Source organism: Crocodylus siamensis, chromosome 2, assembly GCF_052110815.1.
Source record: "Crocodylus siamensis isolate JL-2025a chromosome 2, ASM5211081v1, whole genome shotgun sequence".
NCBI classification, from domain to species: Eukaryota; Metazoa; Chordata; order Crocodylia; family Crocodylidae; genus Crocodylus; species Crocodylus siamensis.
In genome coordinates, this window is record NC_143396.1 from 227,162,451 (window position 1) to 227,187,943 (window position 25,493).

Below are 25,493 nucleotides of genomic sequence, written 5' to 3' on the forward strand. Positions count from 1 at the left end.
AATAACAAAAAAAAAAGCAATCCTATTACATAAACATGTAGACACAGAACAGACTTTTATAAGGTGGACTTTCAGAAGTCCTCTAAATGCATCTCATTCATAAAAGCTAAGCAAGGCTGAAGTGCTGTCATCTCCCAAGACACTTAAAGATTCACAGATCACCTTATCACTGATTTATAGCAGGAGTATCAAGCATTCAACCTCCAATAGCATTCCATCCAACCTACTGGGCTACTAGCAGACCATGAAATTGGAGTTGTGGTTAGCAGTGGGCAGGGCCTACACCAGAAACTGGCCCAGTGGCAGCAGGGGTGTGAATAAAGGCTCTGCTGACACAGCTTCACTTGCCCTTCAGCTGCTCAGCCCATCGCTACGTGTTCCACGTTCATCACAAGTGTCCACTTGCCCCATTGCCACCAGCCCTGGAAATCTAATAACCTACCAAGAAGTCCTATGGTCTGGATCCAGCTTGGGACATGGTGTGAGTTGGACATCCCTGCTTTAAAGGATAAAATTAAGAGCACCTCTTTACAAATTAGTAGTTTCAAGTATGAAGCTGAAAATAATTTCATGTATATTAAATTTTACACAAAGTAAGCAGATAAAGTTAAGGACCTACCTGGGTTTTTGTTATCACCTGAGCCTTAGGCAGCCTGAAAAATCTGCTACAAGCCATCAGTGTCTGATAACAATGCCATACAATCATATAGTACTAGTACACTCATATACTACTAGTACTAGTGTGGATCTCAAAGTTCTTTGTGCTGCAATTCTGTTTCCAGCCTTCTATGATTGTTACTGAGGAAAACAGTTTATCATACTAGGAAATTACAGTATGTCCTCTCTCTTTTTCTGTCAAGAAAATTTGATTTCTGATGCTTTGGAGGAAAGTACTAAGGAAAGAAATATTTTCTCTTACTCCTTTCCTGCTCCATAGTGGTCCTTCCTGACCCTTATGGCAATCAGTTTTATTTAAACTGTAGGATTGAAGTTCCCCAATTAGCATGCATAATAACCATTAATAATAACTGTAATGAATCTTGTGAATGAAGAATGGGAGTAAGAAAAGATCTGTGTTCTGTTGGTTTGACATTGATTTGCTGTGTAACCATGAGAAAGTGACTCAGCTTTCTTTTTCTCTGTGCCACTGTTGCAATCTTAGTTTTACAAGGATAGCCCTTGAGAAGTCTAATGGAAGTATTAAGAGGTCTTAAAAAAAATGAAAAAAAAATTGAACCAGGTTTTGAAAAAATGACAGTGAGGAACTGATCTTCCAGCCCCCGAGGTTTCTCCGTGCCCCTAGGATAGGAGGGGATCACCACTGCAGCAATCTTCTGACCCTGGGGGTTTCCCCACACTCCTAGGGCAGTGAAATCACTGCAGCAGTGATCCAGCCCTAGGATTGCATGGGGTGCCCCCCGCAGCTGGGAACCCACAGCACTGGCAGTGAGCTGCAATGGAATCTAATGCACGATCCCACAATCATACCTCCTGCCACGCACATGTGACATGGCAAGAGGCACAATTAGGTGAACCATGCATTAGATGCATCGTACTTTTACCTTCTTGTGTAGAAGGGGACCTGAGAGGGACAACATTTAATTTTTAGTTTCTCTTTGCTTTATGGTTATATATGGACAATCAAAAAGCCCAAGGTGGAATTGATTCAATCTACGCAGCTTTCTAAAAGCTGTGTAGATTGGACTGTTAATGAACAGAATACATGTTCACTCAGTAGTTGGCCAAGACAGGCAAATGCCTGCACTGGCCAAGGCCAGAAGCGCTAGCGGGCTGCAAAGCCAGAGGGCCCCACCCCCTCACCAGCCCACCCCCGCCTGTCTCTGGCAGGGGGGTGGTGAGGGGGGAATGGGCCCCCACTCCAGCACCCCAGTCAAGGTCTGCTCAGCGAGGAGAGGAAGGCCCCTAGGGCTGACAGGTGAGGGGCTGGCAAGGAATCAGGGCTGGGTTGTTCACAGCCTTGCAGAGCCACATTGTGGGAAGAAAGCCTCCGCCTCGGGGGATCTCTCCCCCACCCATGGTGGAGACACTAGCTGGGGGACCCAGGCTGGAGTGGGGGTTTAGTCCTTCCCAACCCTCCTGTCCCCTTGCAGCTGATGGTTGGTGCACAGGCAAGGGTGCAGGACTGGGGTATCTACAGTCCAGTGGAGTGCTTACACTGGACTGCAGACTCACTGTGCAGACCCAGCTAGGGAGCCAGGGCTGGAGTGTTCCCCATTCACAGAAGTTTAGGGCTGGAAGAGACCGTGTGAGATCATCGGGTCCATTCCCCCTGCTCTGGGCAGGAAGGACTTCTGGGGTTAAATAACCCCAGCAAGGTGTGTGTTCAGTCTCCTTTTGAAGATCTCCAGGGTAGGTGCCTGCACCACCCCTACTGGGAGTCTATTCCAGAGCATGGTCACATGAACTGTGATGAAGTTTTTCCTTATATCCCATTTAAAATCTTCTAGGAGTTTATTCCTTGCCCACCACCCTGATATTGAGAAGTGGGGGGAAGGGGTGGGCCTGGGGTGGCTGAACCACATTATGTGGAGGGTAAAGCCTCCACCCCCTGCTGTGTAGACTGTGACTGCGGGGAGGCAGGGCCAAGGTGGGGGTTCATTCTCCCCCTCACCTGCCCTGGTGTTGCTGCCAGCGGGGCTGGGAAGACTGCCTTAGGTTTGTGATAGTCGGGGCAGGGCCCTTTAGCTGGGCTGGAGCAGCCATCTGGGGGGGAGTTAGCAGGGCCTGCAATGCATCCTGGGATGCTGGGGTGCTGAGGTCTGACATGCGTCAGGAAGAGATCTGAAACAGAAGTTTGATTGACCAGTTTAAGCTAAATTGGTTAAGTCTGATACTACATCCATCCAGGGCTATCTTAAACCAGTTTTGGCCATTTTGAAAATGGTCTATGTTCACCAAACTTCTGTTCTTTTACAAATTTAAAAGTTTCCAATCACTTATACTAGTTTGTGTGTGATGTCTGTCCCTAGCCTGTCTGTTTATGTTGAATAGACAATGAAGTTGCTAACTAAAATAATAAAAAAAATTTAAACCTGAGTCATGGGAACCATACAAGTTGTCCTTTTGTTATCTTGACAGCAAAAAATGCAAATTGAACTTCAAAATCACTTTCTAGAAGGATCAGCTGGGTCTTTGAAGACAGTACTGTGTTCTTCAGTCTGTTCACAAAAGGAGCTTGGGGGTTTTTTTCATATCAAGCAAAAATCTGTCTTTGTTATGTCCATTTGACCGTTCTTTTCCTTTCTAGAGTTTACCTATGTGCTGACATAAGGCCAGCCTAACCTTCTTCAGTGCAACTCCAGTATGCTTAGAAAGAGACTTCTCTTTTCCTTTTCCCCAGCATGGGCTCTCCAGCAGCAAAAAAAGCAAAACTAACCTGTTCTTTACTTCCTTTGTCTTACTCCCATGCTCTTATTAATTTACTTCCTTCTCACCATCTTCCATTATATATTAAAGTTACAGTAAGGGTTGGATTTGGGATTGCAAATAGTTTTAACTTCAACAAGAGCTTCAATACCATGCATCTTATTATCAGAAATGTGTGTGTTATATAGTTCTGCTTTATGTAGGTAAGACAGCTTGATCTAATGCAGTGGTTCTCAGACTTTTAAAACTCAAAAGGCACTCTGTTTCCAAAACTAATTTATTTATTACAGTGCTTTTTTTTTTTTACCTTGTTGCACTCAGCAGCATCACTAAAAGCATCTCCTGGCACCCCAAGTTTAAAACTGTAAAAAAACCTGTTAAAATGTTTAATAACATATGAAACTTGTATCCTCACCATTGGGTAATATTCAAGGTGAGTCCTGACAAAATTTACAAATTATTTTTAGCACAATGAAATCCTGCCACAGTGCATAGGATGGATTTGAATGGACCTGCAGTGGATTTAAGTGATCCTATTAAGAAGCTCACCCAACTTCAGTAATTGTTTATTAGGAGACCTTATAACCAAATGTTAGCTTACTGACCAGGCCTTGTATAGACATTTAGTTTCTCCTGCAGGAGTTACTGTTTTCCCAGGAGAAAATACGAGTATACAGATATTCACGATTTTTCTGCTAGAGCAAACGTGGCCATTTCAGGAGAGAACTAACCCAGGAACAACCAGGGTTAAATCACTCCCAGGAGAGTTTCTCCTGGAAGAGCAAATATCTGTACTTTACCTTTCTGAAAGAAGCCACAGCATAGTCTGTTTTCCAATATACCAGAGTGCTTTGCTCCCCTTCTCTCCCCCCCCCCCCAAAAAAAAAAAAAAAAAAAGTAAGTTGCTTGGGCTGGCTGGACTCCCAAGCAGGGAGCAGAACATTCCCTCTTCATAATCTCACAAGGTGCAGCAGAAAGCAGGCGCGGGTTGATTCTGAGCTGTCTGCGTCAGCCACTCAGGGGTTCCCTTTGTACTGCTGTCATCTTTTGCTAGAAAGACTGGGGGAGTCTGCAGAGTACAGTGAGCTGTGTGTACATGGCCTCCTTGGCTGTATAGCATCAGCACTGCAAGTTCTGTACTCTTCAAGGCTTAGCATTCAAATGTACATTCAGACATCCCTGGGTAAGTGTTTCTACCAGGAGAACAAACATGGAAGAATTCCGAGAGGCCAGTTGAATGTGTATGTGCAGTCTAAGATCACAAACTGAATAGGGCTTCAGTACATTTCTACAACCAAATCAAAAAGTAGACATCCTTTAGAAAAACAAAGGAAAGACAGCAGTCATCACTGCAGTCAATTCAGTCTTTTAATTCAAGCAGAGCAAAGGTAGCTTCAGTAGTTTAGCAGTTAAAACAAGTGAGAAACATGGGAAACATAAAGAGTAGCTAGTATCAATAAACATTTTCTTTCCTGTTTAAGAATTTCTAGTATAGTAGATGCCTCCTTCCCCACCCTGAGGCTGTACCTGAGGTGGGCAAGCACAGCTCCCAATGCTATGGCTGCTCCAGGGGCTCACACTCAGGCAACCAGCCCACATGGCCCTTTCCACAGCCCCAGTAGTGGGGGGACCAGTTGAGCTGAAAAAACCCAGCCTCTGCCCACCCACAGCAGATTACGCTGCATAGAGTATGGGGGCTACCTGGGAGCAGTGTCAGCTGGGGAAGGGGTGAGCACCGCAGCACCCTGGTTGAAAATCACTGATCTAGTTAATAGGATGCAATAGGAGTGAGGAAGTCTAGTTCTTCTCTTTTTTTTCTACACTTGTTGTGGGGCTTTTGATAACACACTCAGCTTTTCTGTGCCCCAGCATTTTTGCAAAATGAGCAGTTGGATGTTGTCACCAGGTATAATCATCTTCATCACCACAGTACTTATCTATTTGAGACAGGTAGTAAAAAAACGGTAGGGAATTTGGAAGAAAGTTATACAAATAAGTAAACTTTTTCAAGTCTATCAGTTTGGGGATTAGTTAAATTGCTGGACATTAGCTGAAACTTTTTATCTAATTTATTGGATATAAAAATCTTGCTTTTTTATTTGCAGTTAAGCTATCAGCTGAAGGTGGGTGTCATGTACTGCAAAGGTGGACAGAGCACAGAAGAGGAAATGTACAACAATGAATCAGCAGGGTCAGCCTTTGAAGAGTTCCTTCAGCTGTTAGGAGAACGAGTTCGACTGAAGGGCTTTGAAAAGTATCGTGCTCAGCTGGACACCAAGAGTAAGACGGCCTTTATTTTTTTCCAATTCTAACAAAATATGTCATGATCAATAATTGACACTTCTCTCACATTTCTTTTTAAAAAATCACCTTCTTTACTACAAACCAAAAGTTGTTCGCTATCAAACATCGTAATTGAAAAAAGCAAACATAAAATAACTCATACCTACTTGGTTTCTCATTGCTTTAATAACACATCATTGTACTTTTAAACATATTCGGCTACAAAGTGATAACTAAAACTTCAATGTAAAGGTGTTCCAAAAACCCAGAGTAAAAAATGAGTGTCCTGTGGAATTGTTGTTAATGTATTGGCGCATTATACTACACAACAGCACTGCCTCAGTTATGCATTATTAACTTCAATATTCATTTTTTTGCTTTTTTGCTGATGTCGTAATTATCTTTCTTCACCAAAAACATTTTAAAGATCCAAGTTTATAATCTCATGTTGGTAAATAAATTGGTTTTATACTGTGACCAGCTTATAGTCTGCTTCTCCTAGGCATTTATGTTGTGTTGCTCCTGCTGAATTTATTCTAGTCTATTCTTTTTTTATATTTTTTATAGAGTTTGTCTCTGTGAACTGAACTATATTAGGCCAACTGTACCCACCCAGCTTTTCTGTAAAGCACAGGGTTGCAAAAAAGCAGTTGAAAAAGATTTAGTGCAGCATTATCTGCAAATGTAATTTTCTGCTCTTGAATGAGAGGGACAACATAAATTTTATGAAATAGATTTATCAGACAATACATGTTTTGTTTGTCTGTTTGTGCTCTATTTTAAAATCTATTCAAAAACTGAAGGAAATACCTGCGACCCATGTTTGACTAATTTGATTAACCCCATTTGTATTGAAGTCCATTGTTATCTTCCTAACTTGCAGTAAAAGAACTTAACCTGAGTCATGAAAGAAAAAAATAAAATTCAGTGTAGCAAAAAATGGCCTGTTTCCATGATTCTGCTACCCTCAGTAGTGTAACGGGTAATTGAGAAACTGTCAAAAATCTGAAAGCTTTTCTTAAATATTATCTTAAAAGCATGTTTTAAGAACACACAAGGGCCATCTTCAGCCACTGAGTCCAGTCTCCTCCTATTGCAGGCAACTGCATTATATACAATCCCATTTATAAAATTGTAAAGTTCCATCTTGAAACTAGGGAAGTTATTTGCCCTCACTACTTTTATTTGCCGGTGCATAGTGGCAGAGTAGTTATGGCATCTCTCTACCAATGTAGTGGCATGCTGAAGGCCATACCCAGTCAACCCAGTTACCATTACATGGTCATCAAATGGTTACCAAGTAATATGGGATGATGAATCAGAGGAGGCCCACTGTGATGGTAGTCGTGTCATTCTTTTGCATGCTCTTATACCCTCTTTCGTACACTCTTGACTACAAAAACCATCATGCCTTAACTGTCCTAGCGTAATGCACCATCTGAACTTGAGATGTACCTTTAACCTTGACTGCTATTAGAAAACTGTTCTGCAACCAAGTTCTCCTGTTGTTTAGAAATCTTCTAGTTTTCAGCCTAAATTTATTCATAGTTAATGTATACCTATGTGTTCTTGTGCTACTATTGTTGTTTAACTTATATAGCTACTTTTCCTGTCTGGTTTTTACCCCGCTGATGTATTCATGAACAGGAGTCATGAATAACATCATTCAGTTAGTACTGAAGTGCTCCCTGCCTTTGTTTTATCAGGGTAAACAAGCCATGATCTTTTAGTTTTGTGAGAGCATCTTCATTTCCCTGTCTTTTCCTAACAGCCATTTTGTTATACCTGTTTGAATTCCCAGTTTCTATACCTAGTTTGCATTCCTTTTCTTTGAATATGCTTGACCAGAAATTTATCCACCATTCCAGATGAGGTCTTACTAGTGTCTTGTTCAAAGGCATTAGTAATTTCATATCTCTGCATTAATAATTTCATACCTCACTTGGTATATCCTGGGATTGCATTTTCCTTTTTCACAGCTGCATCATGTTTATTATTTTTATAAGCAGTAAATAGTGTCAAAATCAACTACATGAAAGTACATTACCATCTTGAAGCAGTCAGTATTCAGCTATGTCAAAGTAGTGTCATCTAACCCAGTTTTTCCATAATCAGCTACAACTGAGATTATGTAGGAGGACATGGAAAGAGCTAGGGAGGGGAGAAGCAAATATTTTGATTCCTGGTGGGTGTTTTAATGGGTGAATGAATGATCTTTCTCTGGTATTTTTCCCATTTGAACTGGGCTTGTATTAGAACTTGCATTCAGGATTGACAAAAGTTCACCTCTCAAATTCTTACAGACAGATAAAACTGTTAAATGCAAATGTTGTAAACTCTTCAGATTGTGCATTAATCTGCAAAATTAATTGTTGCAACAATATGCTGTAAGGATGGTTTTCATGTAAATAATACTTTGATAAAGCATATCTTTGTTAATATGGGAAGCAATCACTAGATAAATATTTTCACTCTGCACCTGAAAAAATATTGCAGCATATCTGGCATTGGTAGACATTGAAGCAGGTTTAACATTTTCTCAAGTTTTAAACCTTGATGTTCATGCTGGTGCTCTGCAGGTCATTAAAGTATGTTGCATTAGTATTTCACATTAGCAGGCCTCACTTTTGTTGTCTAAAATAATGTTTTCCAGCTGTGTTCCATGGAACCTGGGCTTCCACAATAGGTCACCAGAGGTTTCACAAAGAGACTGGAGGTAATGGTGGAGTGGGCCAGGTCACCTGGCTCTGCATCATTCTTTAGGATAAGGTTAGGGATAGGGGTTCCACTACAGAAGAAATTATATGAAAGGGTTCCATGACCTTAGGAAGTTTGAAAACCACTACAGAATAACTCTAAGCTGAAATTGTATGATTTCCTGCAAAACTGAGCATTAGAGCATGATCTTATGATTCTGTCCCTATTATGGTATTTCCATTCTAATATTATAAAAGCCTAAGTCTGTCTGTCTGTCTATCTGTGTGTAACACTTTATTTGCATCTGATTGGCTGACGGAAACAGCCAGGCAAAGTGCTCCAAGTGTGGAGGAATGCTGCCATGATTCTGAAGGACCAGATAGAGAGTGGGGGAGCCGAGGCCAGCAGCGCAGTGTGGGTTGTTAGGTGGCGGCACTCCATCTTAGCCCCTTAGCCCCCCAGTCATTCTTGATGGGCAGTTGGCTGGTATACTACACAATTGTAGTATTCTACCTTCAGACTACTTTGAAATATCTTAATTCAAAGATTTGTTTCTGATGTATTCTTGTCATATAAAATTGCTGGTATATAAAACCCACAAAATACCATGCATAATGTTGTTCTTGTGATGGTGTGTTTTGCTTTTACAAAAATTGGTAAGTATATGTTCCAGGTGCAGCAAGCACACCATTTAAATTGCATGAAGGGGCACAGGAAGATTATATTATGGTAAATTGTGAGGCTAGGGCAATCACACAGAGCAGTCTGGATCATTTGTGTGAATGGGACAAGTATATCAAAATGCATTTTAACACAATCGAAGGCAAACTGAAATGTTCGGGAACGAGGAATGCAGGCTATGTTTGCAAAATAGGACGTGATTTGGAAAACATGATACTGTGAAGTATTGAGAGGTCATAGCAGACAAACGGGTTTACTGTGTGAACTCAATAGGAGCCTCCTGTGCAATAGTGAGGTAAAGAGCATAAATTGGGCTATCGTAATAGGAAAATACGCTATAGTAATAGGAAAATCTCTGTCCATTCTGCACTATAAATACAACCAGCAAAAGGAATACTGCATGCAGTTCTGGCACCCCCGTCTTGAAAAGAATGTTGAAAAATTGGAGAGAATGCAGAAAAAAGCCACAAAAATTATTCAAGGTTTAGAAAAAATGTCTACGTCAAGAAATTCAGACTTTGGTCTGTTTAGTGTAACAGAAACACTGAGAAGTCAGTTGATTACAGTGAATAATTATGTTCATGAGAATCTTGGGCTGTTTAATATAGTGGAGAAGGGTATAACAAGGACACATGATTAAGCTGAAGCCAGAAATTGCAAATTAGGGAAAGTTTTTTTTAATGGCAAAAGTGAGTAACTACTGGATCAAACTACAGAGGGAAACGGTGGACTTTCCACTGTAGATGCAGTATCTTAAAATCAAAACTGGATGCCTTCCTGAATGATATACAAGTTGTGCTGCAGATAAACACAAATTATTGGGCTTAATAACCCGGGTAAGAGGGCAAAAATTAACAGTTCAGGATATGCAAAAGATCAGACTGTCTGATGGGAACCAATGGCCCTTTCTGGCCTTAAACTCTGGAAATGCTGCTCCTCCAGAGAATGGAAATCTTAGCCACCCTCAGCAGAAAGAGCCTACTAGAAAATGACAGATTGCCTTTGCTGCCTTCTTAGAGGCTAGCAAAATGAGTTTTAACAATGTTACAGAATCTTAAGTATCTTGACTTGGACACTTCATCAGCACTATTAAGAACAGAGTCAATAGTTAACATAATTGCTTCCAGTTTACAGCGGCAGGAACTAAAAAATGATAATGGTCTTCTGTTATCTAGGAAATAACTAGGTTCAACAGCTGTCTCTATTTCTACACAGCCTTACATCTACAAGATGTTCTGTACTCAGTGGTCGATGATCTCTCCACATCCCTATAGAAACATTACAGGAGAAGTCCTGTGTGCTGCTACATCCATCAGTGTCTGGACACCTGACTCTGCTGATTAATAAGAAAGCATTTGATGAAGTCAGCAGAACATCGCAGGCAGATGCCAGCGTATGTTACACCTACCCCTTAAAAACAAAAAAACAAGACAGCTGCTCCTAGGTACATTAATCTGACTTTTACATTGTCCTTGGTTGTACAGGCTGTCTATGTAAAAATCAGGCACTAAAAACCATCAAAAGTCTCACCTTAAGAAAGATTTAAATAGATTTATTTAGAGAAAAATTATTTCTCACCAAGTTTGCAAATATGGTATTGCCTAAGTATTTTAGCCCTTAGGTATTTGCAGCCTTTTCAGTTAATAGAATTATTTAAAGTGGGACAGATTATAAAATTTTGTTGATTAAATTCCTGCAACACAGCTTGGAGGAGCTAAGAGTTTTCATTTCTGAGGGTCTTCTGACAGTAGTAGATTCCTTGGTCACAGTGGTGAAATTTAGAGCAATGGCCATCACAATGCACACAAATTGGTGATTACAGATTTTAGTGATATCTAAAGAAATACAAACATTGGGGAAGTGATTTTTGAGGCTGTGACCTCTTTAAGAACAAAACAGATATGCCTTAGACTAGCTTAAAAAATTATGAGCTCCTTGAGATTCTGCATCCCAACTTCCAGAAAAAAACAAGCCAGATTACTCATTCCAAACAAGGACCTCTTCACCCATAATAATGGTCAGCAAGGACCCTTGAACTTCTCAGGAAAAGACAGAGGCTCGAAGTTATGCCTTCCTTTGGAGTGGGAGTACAAGTCAAAGTTTGCATACTACATGTGGTAGTCAGGGTTCTTTCCTTTTAGCTAAACAAAACCAGACCATTCAGCATTTGCAGAAGGAATGAAGTGTCAAGCTATATCATCCCAGAAACTCAAAATGGTTGTCTTATTGTATACATTTGTTATGAGTTAGCCAAATGGATAACTCAAAGAAAAGTCAGTTATATACCCAAAAGTGTTGTACATGTGTATTCCATGCCCCACACTCCCTCCTTACTAATGCAGTGTCTTAGAATACCTGGAATTTCTTGTGGTGAAGGAACTGAGGGATGGGGTTTTGCCTGATTTCCATATTCTATGCCCAAGGAAATAAGAGACAAAGGTACCTTGTGTACAGGCACTGCCCCAGTAGGCACAACTGGACAATAGAAACTAACTGAGGACAGGGAGTATAAGTACACCGACAGTGGGATATAAGTGGGCAGAATATCTCAAAGAACAATAACTACTGTAGGGCACTTTACAATTCTTTTCTGCCATGTATTGATACAAAAAGTCCCTGAGGGAAAAAAAAGATGTGGTAGTGAAGATTATTTAGGCCAAATGGATTGTGTTTAAACATCCCTGGTATGTAGTGGTCTACAGCTGTGAAACTATCTTCTCTTTTTTCCAGCTGTTTGCTCTCCAAAAGCCAAAGCCAGAGACCACCATCGTGATACAGTTCTTTCTGGATTCATTATCCAGGAAAATATTTCCTGGCTGGGAAGTCTGTATCAAGTCAGCACATAGGAAACTTAGAGTTGATTGTGAAGCTGCTCCTACAACAAACACTGTCTGTTCATTAGCTTGCAAGAAAGGTCAGGGTTCTAGTGTAGGTTAATTCATTAGCCCTCCACACCTTTGGCAGCATTTCACAAGGAACAAAAAATACATGCATGATCCAAGACAGGATGTGAGGCTTTCCAACACAGAGGAAAGCTGATTTTTATATACTATCTGCAAATGTAAAAAGATTTAATGTTAGTATTTGATGTCAGAGTGGAAAATTAAAGTTATTCTAGCTAAGAATTGTTTTCAGATATGTTAAGCTTAGTTCCTCAATATTTACTCTTAAAATGACTATCATAATGCTTACTCTGATTAACTATATTACAGTTGTCTGTGGCAGAGAGGTAGAATTCCTTTCATTTTAAAGATCATACATCTTTTCAGATGTACCTGTTTCTGATACCTTGGAACAATGAACTTTATCCACCATGGCTGTGGACTTCAGCAAAGGCCATTGTTGAAAATAACAGTTATTTATATTCTGTTTGCTTATTTCCAGCTTGAATTGCAAAGGTAGTCTGTCATTTGGCAGCCAGGAATCTTTGGGTAGAAAATGCAATTTAGAAATGGCTTGCGTTATAGAGACATTGTCTTCTTATTTTAAATCATGCCCGCTATTTCCCAATCTCTCAAATTGTATTTTTATTGTTTTTATTTTGCCATTATACAACCTGTCTCTCATCATGTACCAGGCCAAGGCCTGCCCACCCTATGGGTGATCACTCAGACTAATCAAGCTTGTCCTGAAGCTTTCAGCAGGGCGTAAACTTCTGCCCACTCCATCCCTAGTAGTTGGGTAGGATCAGCTGACCCTCCTCTTTCTCGGTATAAACCCCTGAGTCAGAACAGGCAGTGTCCAGGCAAGAGAGCTCTACCTGACGCACGACCACTTTGCTACTCTCTCTGGCTTGATACTTGACTCCGCTCTCTTACTGATCTCTCGGGTCCCTGACTTGATCTATCCCAAGATTCTCCTTGCCCATATCTTACAGACTGTTCTGCCCTTAATATAATCAATGTCAAGAAACATGAGTTTATGGAAAATAAATTTGGTCAAACTGATTTTTTTTTTGCTGAAATTGTTTGCTTGATAGAAATTAAGTTACTTTTAAGAAATGTCTATAAGCCTTTTGACTTGGTGCTACACATTTTGATTAAGAAGCAAAAGTGATAGAATATCAACATGATGCACATTTTAAATTTATTTTAAAAACCTAGTGAACTCCTAGGTGGGAATATGATTGTAAATGAAGACTCACCATCAAGTGGGTCTGTTTTCAATAGGGCACTACAGGGATCAGTCCTTAGTACTACAATATTCAATATTTTTATCAGTGTCCCAGAAACAAAATGTCTTGTTGATAAAGTTTGCAGATTAGAAATAGATTGTGGCAGTAATAAATAATGATGATGACAAATTTTGATCAGAAAAGCTGTATGGGAGGGTGGGGAAAGGTAAAATGTAAAATCACACATTTAGGAACAAGGAATACAGGCCATGATTACTAGACTAAGGGAGGGTGGGGATTGTATCTTGAGATCTGGTGCATGTTCATTTAATAGCGCAATGGGATTTGAACTCTGATCCCAACAATTGTTCCTCCTGCCATGTCACGCATGCATGGCAGGAGGCATGATTGTGGATCAGGTCCCAATCATGCAGTTACTACTAGCCAGTCATAATCCCAGGCCTCCCTTCCACCAGCAAGTTGAAAGCTGGTTGTCACGGCCTCGCATTCAGAGCTGACAATCAGTGGCTTGAATGAATGCCACACCTGGAAACTCTGGTATTTAATGTCCCCAGCAGGTTTGATGCCCCCTTTTGGCTCCCCCCACTGGCAACCTCTAATCCCCTGCAACCGGTAGCCTGGCAAGAGCTTCTGGGCACAGAGTTTAAAGTTCCCAGTGGCGGAGTGCTTTCTTTGATTGTCAGCGAATCAGCTGATTATTGGCGCTGGCCACTTGTTAAATTTAAAGATGCCATACAAACCAGCCATTTAAAGGTCTGCATTGTGTGTGGAACATTTTTATGGCTTGTTTGCTATTTTGTGGCTCTCTGAATGGGTGCATGTGTAGCACCCTTCATGTTTATGCCATGATTAACACATTAATTGCAGCATAAATGTAATGTGTAGAGGGGACCCTGGAAGTTATGGGTATTAGTATTGATTATTGTAGCAGATGTTGGACCAGTGAGAGAAGCCTGCACATGACTTTTTATGTCAGGAGGTTGAAGAAACCTGTGCCCAGCAGCAGAGAGATCCAAGACAAGTGGGCTTATTCTTCCACTGCAGCCTTCATTCACCTTTGCAGCCACTGAGAAGTATGCCTTCTGTATCCACCTGCTCCACTGTCGAGGTGTTTATGTAGTGTTGGATTGCTCTTCATCTGATACCTCACCTTTGACCTTACCACCATGGGTGACCCTACCAGGAGTACAAGTCTCTTGGCACTATTGCTGTTATGGTCATCGGTACACACAAGCCTCTCCATGCCATCAAGGAAGCAGTTCATAGAGAGGAGATGGAAACAGTGCTTCAGAGAAGACTTGGGGGTCATGGTGCATTAATCAGCTGAACATGAGTTCCAGGTTTAATGCCGTGACTGGAATAGTTAATGTGTTCCTTAAATCTTGAAAGAGTAGAACAGAGAGATTTTATTAACCTCTGTATCTTGAACCAGCGCTGGATGCTGTGTCCAGTTTCAGAATCCACCACGCAAGAAAGAGATTGGAAAATGGGACAGAGTTCAAATACGAGCCATCAGAATGATTAAAGAATTGGAAAATGTCCCTTACAGTGAGTGTCAAGGAGCATTTAGTCTATTTTGTTTCTCATAGAGAAAGTTAAGAGAAGTGGATCACAGTCCTACCTGCAAGACAGAAATTTTATAGTGGCGTAGCCCTCAATCTGGCTGAGAAAAACTTTAAAAAAATGTGCTGACTGGTGATTCAGGTTAGACAAATTCAGATAAGAAATGAAGCATGCTTTCAAGAGTGAGAGCTGTTAACCCTTGGAACAGTTTATCAAGTGTTGTGGTGTGCTCATTATCACTGAAAACTTTCCAAGTGAAGGTTGATTGTTTTTCCTAGAAGATGCGTTCTAGGTCAAATAGGAATTAATTTGCAGATGGCCTATGTTCTTTGTATTATATAGAGGTCAAACTTCCTTCAAAAGCATTTCATTCCCTAATCACAGATTTTACTGGAAGGGGAATGATTTCCTGTGAAGTCAGCTGCTTCTCACTGTAATAGGGTGCTTCTCTGGGGACAACCGGGAACCCCCTTGTGGTACAGTGGTACCTACTCCAGTTCCCTAATCTAGTTGGTTAGTTAGTTTCTGTTTGTCTCTCACCTGCCACGTCTCAATGTTATTTGAGATGCTTCCTCGAGTGGCCATCTTTAAGTAACCTGAGCCTAGGCTGCAGGTGCCTTGCTTGCAGGGCTCTGCCCCTGTTCTTTCTCCTGCTCCCCCCCACCCCATTTCTGTTGGTGGGTGGAGGCCTGTCCCTGCTGGGTTCCAGCCTGTCTTATTACTTTGTCCAGGCTCTGAGCCCCTCCTAGGTCTCATTCCAAAACCATCAAAGTAGGTCCAAAAAACAGTATGTGGTCATCAGGAGACTCCTCTCCACTGGGCCATTCTGGTGCCCACACAAACAGTTCTTGGATATGCTCCGCCACCCCCCCCCCCCCCAGGTTCTTCCAGGGTGAACATAAAACAGCTTTCAATTCTTTGTATCCCCTTCCTGGGGCCTCCCAATTCATGAAAAAATGAAATCCTTAGCACTTCCCAAGTACTCTCTCTTTCATTCTTGATTGGTGGAATTCCCTCCTCTCAGACAGCAGCTCTTCCCTGCAGGTCTTTCCACAACTGTGTCCAACTCCCTTCTAGCTTGGGAAGAGTTTATATCTGTTAGTCACACCCACCTGGTCAATTGGCCAGTCTTTCTGCTCCCTGGCCACAGGTGTGGTCAAACTTTTGCTCTGCTCCTTCTGCCACGTCCTGCAGTCAGCTGATTGCAGGCTGATCTTTGTGACTGGGGAGCCTGCTACCCAGGTTCTGGCTTTCCCTCTCTGGGGTCCCTGCTCCCTCTGTACCACAAGTTGTTCATCCCCTCCTGCCCAGCTGGGGCTTCTCTTGACAGCTGAACTCTTCTCTGCCCTGGCCATGCTGACAGGGTCTCTCCTTACATCAGGTGATCCTCTCTTTCTCTTGGCTACAAAGATTCATGCTTTAAAGGGGTCCTGCTGCCTTTCCTTCCTTGGCCCCGTTTTCTCCATAACAGGATTAGGGGTCCCTGGTTAGTCACGTTTACAGTTTACTGATTGACTTCTTGAAAGAATAAATGTTCCCTCCTGTATTCTTAGGAGAGAAGAAACATATCTTTTTAAAGCGGTGGTTCTCGACCTTTTTTCTCTAGGCTCCCTTCTGTAACTTTTCTGAATTTCAAGACACCTGAGAATCATGGAGCTACAATCTAAATTTAGAAAAGATATGGGTGGAGGTCTTGAGGCTAAGAAGATTAAGAACCATTGATCTGGTTTAATTGATGCTAGATAGGGACAGCAGAGGCAGGACCTAACCTTGCCATGCTCTTTCCATTTTCTCACTCCTCCCCAACCCCCATCTGTATCTTGGGGAAGCAGGTCCCACCACCAAGGCTATCTTCAAAGGCTTCACATGTTGGCAGCCACCCTCATGGCCCCCATCTCCAATCCCAGGAGCATGGGAGGTGCAGAGGGGATGAAGCTGAGCTGCAAAACTTAGTTCCAGCCTCTTGTCTGCTTGGTCACCCAAAACACAGCACACTGCTGGAAGTGAGAGGTGGGAGGAAATAGGGGAAGCTAGCATAGAAGGCAGCTGGAGGATGCAGGGAGGGCAGCAGTAATGGAAATCTCCAGGGGAGCAGCTGCAGGTACCACTAAGCAGTGGGGGCAGGCACAGGGCACCAGTTGGAGGAGAGCATTTACCTCCTTCCACAGGGGCTGGGCAGCGTGGCACTCTTAACAGGATTGTGCGGCACCGCAGGGTGCTGTGTTTCCCCAATTGAGAATCACTGGTTTGATGTTTCAAATAGTTCTGTTTAGTCCTGAAGAAGTGTAAAGATTTTATGAAATACATATGTTTTCCTGCTTTGCTGCTTTCCGTTTTTCCAGATAGTTGTTAAACAACTTTGACCCAAATAAAGCATTTCTTATAGCATCTCATTGGTAACCTTTTTTACCGTCTTGAATACTGACTAATTTTCCTGCTCCTTTGTTGGATATTTAATGCAGTACTTCTTCAGTCAGCCAGGACTACCTTCTTGCTTAGTAACTTTTTGTGAGGAACTTTGACAAAGACTTTTTGAAACCCCTTTCATCAGGATAAGGTAGGCAACTAGGGATAATAAAATAACAGTCACCTAATAGTTAACTAAACCATAAAGGTCCTGTGCCGGTAGTAAAATAAAGCTAAGCGCGTTTATTCTGCAATATTAAACAATGTTCTGTACTTTCAGCAAACAACTTGATTATATATTATAAAAAAGGAATGCAACTATTGTGTAGGCCACATTTTATCTTACCATGTATTTCAGAAGTGTATGTACATTCATTTTACAGTACTGAATTCAACAGTGCTGATATTCAACTAGATTGAGGTCAGGATGTTTTGGTAGTCTTAATCATTTAAATGTTTTTCTTCTTTTTCCAAGTCCTTTAAAGCATCATGTGTTAAAGTAGCCTTGCAAAATTATATTAACTATCTAACTATTATATTAACTAGTTTGGTTAGTAACTTGTTTTGATAGTTGAATAAATTATGGCTAGGTTTCCCATTGTTTTTCATGACAATTATGAAGCGCTATTTTAAAGTCAATTGTAAGGACTTGATGATCAGCTTTTATTATTTTATTTATTCATTAATTTTGTTTATTTTTGTATTGCAGCTGATTCAACTGGTACTCATTCTCTTTATACAACATACAAGGATTATGAAATCATGTTCCATGTTTCCACCATGCTGCCCTACACTCCGAACAACAAGCAACAGGTAGAATGGATCTTGATCATTTAGATTTTTCTCCTTCCTTGAGCCTTATGAAATAATTGTACTTTTGAATCAGTATTAAAAGTCCATCCTGTAAGGATGGTAGAAAACACTTAACTCTGTTGATGGATAAAATAGAGTGAGCTAAAAGAGAGTGACTAAACAGGAAAAAGCCTAGGTAAATCACTCAGTATATTGACCTTACATTCAGCAGCATCAAGTTATTCGTAAAATTGGAAGAGAAGTTGGAAACAAAGTAGGCAAATCATTTTGAGGTATGGTGAGTGACATGAATTATGCCTAGGTGAAATTTCATGAGGAGAAAATGGATAACTGCATAAACCAAGAGATTCTAACGTTTCACTGGAAAGTTGGGGTAGAATACTTAGATTGGAGTTAATAAAGTAGAATAGTGTGTACAAGAATCTGCCATGAACAATGGTTGACATTACAAAGCCCACAATTGTCAATAGTTATATCCTGTCTAAAGCCTAGGGAAAAAAACCCAAGATTTAATGAGCAGCTGAATGCATTGCCACTTTTCTGCCGTTGAGTCAATTCTGCAATCCCAAAACAACTGTTCAGACACATTTTGATATTCCAGGATAAACTGGTATTACTGCTTACCTTTTGGACCTTTTTAGGATTTATCCCAGGGCAACAGACATGGATGTCTGAATGATTACCCTTTGTCCTTGGACAAGCACAACATCTTTGTTGCACTTGTTAGTAAAGGCTGTGTTCAGTAATTTCGATGAGGAAAGTTTCTGAGCTGCACATTCAAACAGCCATGCTTTATAACAGAGGCACGAAAAGAGCATGGAGTTGTTTCCTTAAAACCTAATCCATTATTAAATCCCCAAACTCTTAATTTCAAGAGCCAGCCTTTAACCATTCAAATATTACACATGTGGATATCATTTTGTATCAAGATGTGGTTACGATTTAATAGTTTGTTTTTTAGAGGAGCTTTCTACAAGAGCTAAACCAAAACTTTCACACCTTGTCTCTGGAATTCTCTATGGTTGACACTTTTAGAGTTGATGCATATAATATTATGTGTACATTCATGCAAGATTACTCCTGTAGATTTACCTTTAAAGTCCAAGGCTTAATGGGACAAAGGGATACTTGTCTTTCATTAGATAGTGTCCACAGACTAACTACCTGTCTGAGGGCAGTCTTAGCTCCCCAATGGGGGGGGATGTGTGCAGATTGTACTTGAATAAGAAAAACACCTATTGAGCATTTGCTGGAGTTTTTTCAGGAGACTATCTACACCAGGGGTGGGTAAAATGCAGCCCAGGGGCTGGATGTGGCCCAGCAGGCCATTCTATCCAGCCCACAGGACCCCTAAAAAATTAGAAAATTAATATTTATCTGCCCCTGGCTGCCTGTCACGTTGCCCTCAATGGCTTGCCAAAACTCAGTAAATGGCCCTCCACCCAAAATAATTGCCCACCTCTGATCTACACAGACCTACAGGAATGTTTTCTTCAAGAGTCAGTGGTTCAGCACTGCATCTAGTGATAGAAATAAGTGAGGAGGGCTTCAATTTCTAAAATGCTTTCAGACTAAGATATTCAGTGTTGCAAAGGATAATGTGAATGCCTCCAGTGAACAGTGGTGACTCCCTAGTCAGTCCTGGGAAAGGTATGGAGATCACAGGTGTATCCAAGAGTGTGAAACAGTACAGACAGTGATATCAGAGTTCAGCAACAGGGAACTTGTTTTATTTTTATTCCTCCTTAACCACCTAATTAATACTGATTGTAATATTGTCAGATTTTGTAAGCTTGTGATGCATCATCAGATTCCACAAGCTAAGTAGAGAGGGTTGGGATGGAGCAGCACGGGCACTAAGGCACACAGTGGATAGCTGAGTGAGTGCATGTTTGAGGCTGTAGCAGAAGTGCTTATGGCACAGCCTATCAGATTCAACAAACCTGTGAATTCTAGAGAGGGCTGATTCAATATTTGAGACAGAAACCTCAAAGGGGAAAAAATCTAGGTGGCTTCATAACATTGCTTACATCTTACAGCAATTGGCACTTTTTTAATCAAAGACAGTATTAATTCTGGGGTTATTGCTGTAGTTATGGGTTAGGAAAGAAGGAAAAACCATACAGTGAGGTGCTGGTCTTCAGCTGAGACATAAAATCAAGGTCTTATAGTCAATAAAAAAAAACTAAGGCACCTTTTAAAAGTATAGAGATGTTAATCCAAGTGTCCTGGCCAATTTCCAAGTCTGATAATTACATTCTACCCATTAATACCTCCTCCATAGTTCGTTTTCAGTTGAATAAATCTATTAATCTCTTTCCCCGTAAAATACTGTGCAGTATTGCTATGCACTGTTAAGCAACTGCTTCATTTAAATCCTGAAATGGCTGAATTTCTGTGATGGAGCAAGTTTATTATACCCATTTTATAAGCAAAACATACATCTGTTACATCAGTACAAAATAATAACAGTTAACAAGAATTTTGTTTATTTTTCTCTGTTTATCAGCATTTCTGTGCCTATCAAAATATACTCAATATGGGAATAATATGCAATGGCTTGTTGCAGAATTACAGGAAGATTTTGTGTTCTTTTGTGTGCTGCAACAAGCTTTTGATTTTTTCAGGAAAAATGGTATTTTTGGGCTACGTTGTTGTATTTCGAAAAAAGCCAGATATTCTGTTTGGCAAATTAACATAGTCAGTTTAAAAGATACTGGGTACATCTACACATGTACTTTACTATGGAGCTGACCAGCATCACTATCTACACATGCACCTGTATTAAGGTTCAATAAATTAATTAACTCCACTGTAGGATAGTACTGTCCAGAAAAAGTACTATCCTACAGTGAAGTAGTTACATGCACCGAAACATACGTGTAGCTGATGTCCAGGGCTGGTTAAGGCATGAGTGTGCTACAGTGTGGGGACTGCCTGCTGGCTAACCTTGCACTGTAATACCCTCATGCCCCAGCTAATTCCTGCACAGTATGTTGAGTTGGGGCAGAGCAGTACCAGGCTGGCAGGCTGACTACCCCGTCCCCTGCCAGCCTGGGGCTGCTCTACCCTGGCTTAATGTGCTGCAGTTTCAGGCGCACGTGTAACGATTGCGCCCAGGAGAAATAAACTCTGATGCAGACTGTACTGGAGTTCGTTGCCTTTTGCTAATTGCACATGTAGATGCACCCACTGTCAACCAATTTTAAGTCTGAAATGCCAACATACTTCAAATTTATTATATAATTATCTACTGAAGAAAGGTGTCCATCCTCTAAATATTACTAGATCAAAACTCCAGGAGAATGTTGTAGTGTCTACTTAAAAAGCCCATAGATCAAGTAGACAAATTAAACCGTAACATGCAATACGTTATAATTTGATTGTAAAAACACTTAAAACCTTAAAAAAACATAGTAAGGTCTGACTTTGTGCTAAAGTAGCGTTAAACTGTCGTTATGGAAACAGAGGATGCAGGATGCTATCTGTTTGGCTAATAAGTATGACAGGCTTTGGCAGTTTTGTCATTTGAGTCGTCAAATATTATGTATGTATTAATCTCTGGATTATTTTTTGGAATAAAATGTTGCCAATACTTGACGTAGATAAAAATATTCTATAATTAGTAATGGCATTAAAACATAAGATTGGAGGAAAAAGATATTATTAAAAAATTGGGATGCTTTAACCTAAACTGTGTGATGTACATTATCTTCTTTTTAACTTTTTATTTTCTTAGCTCTTAAGAAAACGGCATATTGGAAATGATATTGTGACAATAGTTTTCCAGGAACCTGGAGCACAGCCATTCAGCCCAAAGAACATTCGTTCTCACTTCCAGCATGTCTTTGTCATTGTAAGAGTGCATAACCCCTGCACTGACAACGTCTGTTACAGGTAGCTATTACAAGATTAACACCAAAAAGAAAATGACTCCATACTGAGGCTTAACCCTTTTTGCATTTCTACACAGAATTCGTGCCTTTGCTACTTTTCTGGATGTTAAAACTTAGAGTTTTGTATGTTTTTGTTGAAACAGTGCACAAAAGCCATGGTTGTGTTTCTTGCAACTGTGCTGTTATTCCTTTGAACAATTTCAAAAGCCTCCAGATTCATTGAATTTAGTATTGTGCCAATTAACAGCTGTCAGTACATTTGCATTCATTAAATCTTTGCCGTGAAAGATACATTTCTAACAATAAATAACCCACATTTATATTGGCCAAAACTATGGACAAGGAGCAGGGGGTGGAGAACAATTCTCTTCACCAGTGTCAGCCCTATAGAGCAAGAGGCTGTCTGTAACAGCTGCCATTCTACAACAGCAGCAAGCTGCCCACTGACAGCCTGTTCCCTTCACTGACAGGACAGTGCAGACTGTCAGTCATTGAGTTCAAGAAGCAGCCCTCTTGTGCCCCCTGGCTGGAGAGCTATGCAGGTGAGCTCTTCAGCCAGGGGCCTGGAATGCCTGTACTTGGTAAACCCTGGCCTATTTTTCTAGCAAAAAGAATCTCATAGAATTTCATGTCATAGCACTCAAAATAAGTACCTTTTCATAACCAAAGAGGACTTGAAATATCATTTGGTACAAGTATTTTAAATAGCTGCACTCTAAAGAAAAGTTTTTAAATTTTGTAGATAAGTCATGGATTTGCTGCTTCTGAGGGTGGGGGGAACGACTTGGGAACCTGAGTTTATGCTGACACTGGGATAATGAAAGTACTGATGGAGTGTGAGCAGCTCTACAGAAAGAGGAGAAATGGGAAACCATATCTTCTGTCTGAAAGCATGTTTTTCACAGTTGGCATTTGCACAGAACTGTAACTTCCAGAACACTAAGCAGCAAAACATCTGAAACTGAGACCTTAAATTTAATGGAATAATAATGTAAAAGACTAATTGAAAATAGACTTTAATGCAGAATTGAAAGTCTAAAATTGGGAACCTTGTTTTCGCTAACTTTTATTATCAGATGCAGGTTTAAGGAATTGACACACATCTAAGTGTTGCTTATCTGTGTTTTAAAGAGGTAAAAAGTTTTGACCTTCAAGTTAATCACAGAAAGAGTTCAGACCATCAATATTTTAAAGTATTGACTAAAGCCTGAACAAAACCTAAAATAGAAAACCTTTTAAGATCTGTAACAAAGAATGTAGTGAATTTATAATGACAACCTTAAATCAAAAAGGTAGCATTTAAATTAACTAGACTCTATTGAAATCCAGAATGTTCCCCTATGTGTTTAATTCAGCCAAACATAAAACTATTTTTTTGGGGTGAAATTAAGCTTAAGCAGAACTGTTGCCTTCAACTTTACTGAAATAGTGTGTTGCATTTCTTCCAAGAGGTAAAGAAAGGACTTACCCAGACCTCTTTGTAAGTTAAGTTTTGTATACACATACCTCTCTATGATACGCCATATTTATACTAGTATTTTTACGAGGTAGATTGACTGTACATAGTCTATTAAAATATTCCTTTTCTTTTTACATTATACCTTTTTAACACTTGCATTCATAACTGTTAAGACTAGTATTTCCTAGGTGAGCAGCCATCAGGTGAACTTAAATAAAAAGGACAAGAGAAACGAGATTTTTCACCTACCCTAAGACCACTATTACTCAGATTGTCTAGATATTGCCTATTAAGTCCTTCAGCTCCTGTTTAGTGGAAAAATTATGTCCAGGAAGGACCAAAAACATATTTAATGTGGCCATGTGGCAGATATTACACTTAAGATGTGATTAATCAGTTAACCACATCCTAAGTAGTAATAGTAATTATCACACAAAATATGCTCCCCACCATGCAGCCCAATGCATGGCAGGTGTCTGGGACTGGCCCTAGTGTGGTCCCAAGTTTGGGACCCACAATCAACTGAATGGAAGTCCCAGCCCTGGGTTCTACCTGTGTGTCAAGCTCACTGCAGTCCAGTCCCAGCCCCAGGACTTCACCTGTTTACTGGCCACCCAGCTTTCTATTTGCTGGAGCAAGGAGTAAGTACTAGTGCAAGCATTGGCACATAGTAATAGCATTATTAGGATCTCATCGCCAGTCCCAAAATTGCACATCCTGTCATGCACGTGGGAACAGATCCCATCACACCGCTAAGTGAAGGTGTGCCAAAGAAGTCATTTACACAAAATTATGTAACCTAAAGCATTGAGAGGTCAGTTTTAAGTTGTGAAATAAATCCTTTCTCTGAATTTTACAGATACCTGTAGAAGTATAAACAACATTAAAAAATTATAAGAAATGGTTAAAATTATTACATTAAACAAATTTGGGGTTCTCCTGGGTTTTTTGCTTTCTGCATTTTAAATCTATATTTCATACCTCCTTTCATCACAACCGTGGTAACTAGAAATATCCTGTTTTTATTTTCAAATAAAGTCTGAGGTACTCGCATAATCATATGACTCTTAAGAGCTCAGACTTGAAATATCATGAGTCTTTTAGTTTGGTCTTGATAGTCAACAACATTGCTTCAGACTCGAGCCTCAATCATTCAGATATAACCAGACATGATGAATGTATACCTATGTGAAGACTTAGTTGGTATAGGACCACTTATTGTACCTTGGAGGGTAAGGGTCTTTCTCTGTTATGTAAACCTTTTATTTAACTTGAAGTTACTATTTCCAGTGCAGGTATTTAGTCCAGTTTATCCAAATTGCTTCTGAAAATTTTTTAGTCTTTCAAAGTAAATTTGACATTTTTCTCTATGGATTATTTGTAACAGTTTAACAGTTCCTGAATTCTCCATGGACCAGGAAGCTTTATTGTGTAAACTTGTGCTAGAGTAAATATAGATAGGCATATGAAAGGAGTAAAATTGGGGCCATCTTGCCCAGGGATGCTCCCTCCCATTTATGAATGAATAATCTGTTAAAGGATTGGTCTCTAAATATGCAGCATTACCTTCTGAAACTGTTCTACATTGATAACCATATGGTAAAGAGTAAATCCTTATCCCCACAGTTCACACTATAGAGAAAGCTAATGATGCAAAATGTCACCAGTAGCCTTTCATTATACACAGTAATTGTTTAAGTCTTAGGCAGCCTGTATTAAATGAATCCTCCAGGACCACTGGAGCTGATTGAGAACCAGATGGCTGCTCCACTTGAGCCCTTCTTCATATGTAGTTTCTGCTATGTTGTCACTCCCTTCAAGGAAAATGTGATAACGTACATACTTGCATATCATTTGCCAGAAAACAAGTTTACAAAACAAATCTAATGAAAGGTGTCATCAGCTTCCTTGTTCTTTTGGAGGTTTCTTTAGCCTTCATTGAGTTTCTTAGAAAGCAAGGGCATTTATACTCATACGTCTTTTGTGCAGGGGCGCACTGGAGATCTAGTGCATTGGAGCAGACTCGATTAATCGAGTCTACTCTGCATGCAAGCTGACACGCAGCGCATAGTTATATAAGTGGCAAAATGCACCTCAGCACACAGAAAATGGCAGTGGTGCACTTTTGAACTAAAGCACCTCCAGTGTGTTTTAGTTCAGAAGCACACCACCA

General features: G+C 40.4%; 1 protein-coding gene across 7 annotated transcripts in view; it reads left to right on the top strand.

Annotated features, from left to right (window-relative positions):
* SIPA1L1 (signal induced proliferation associated 1 like 1) overlaps nt 1–25,493 on the top strand; it is a 431,752-nt gene that overhangs the window by 324,405 nt on the left and 81,854 nt on the right. For all 7 annotated transcript variants that reach the window (XM_090033264.1, XM_090033262.1, XM_090033261.1 and 4 more), the window contains 3 exons: nt 5,493–5,667; nt 17,862–17,965; nt 21,705–21,862. In XM_090033264.1, the coding sequence (XP_089889390.1) occupies nt 5,493–5,667; nt 17,862–17,965; nt 21,705–21,862 (437 nt within the window). The remainder of the gene's footprint in view (nt 1–5,492; nt 5,668–17,861; nt 17,966–21,704; nt 21,863–25,493) is intronic.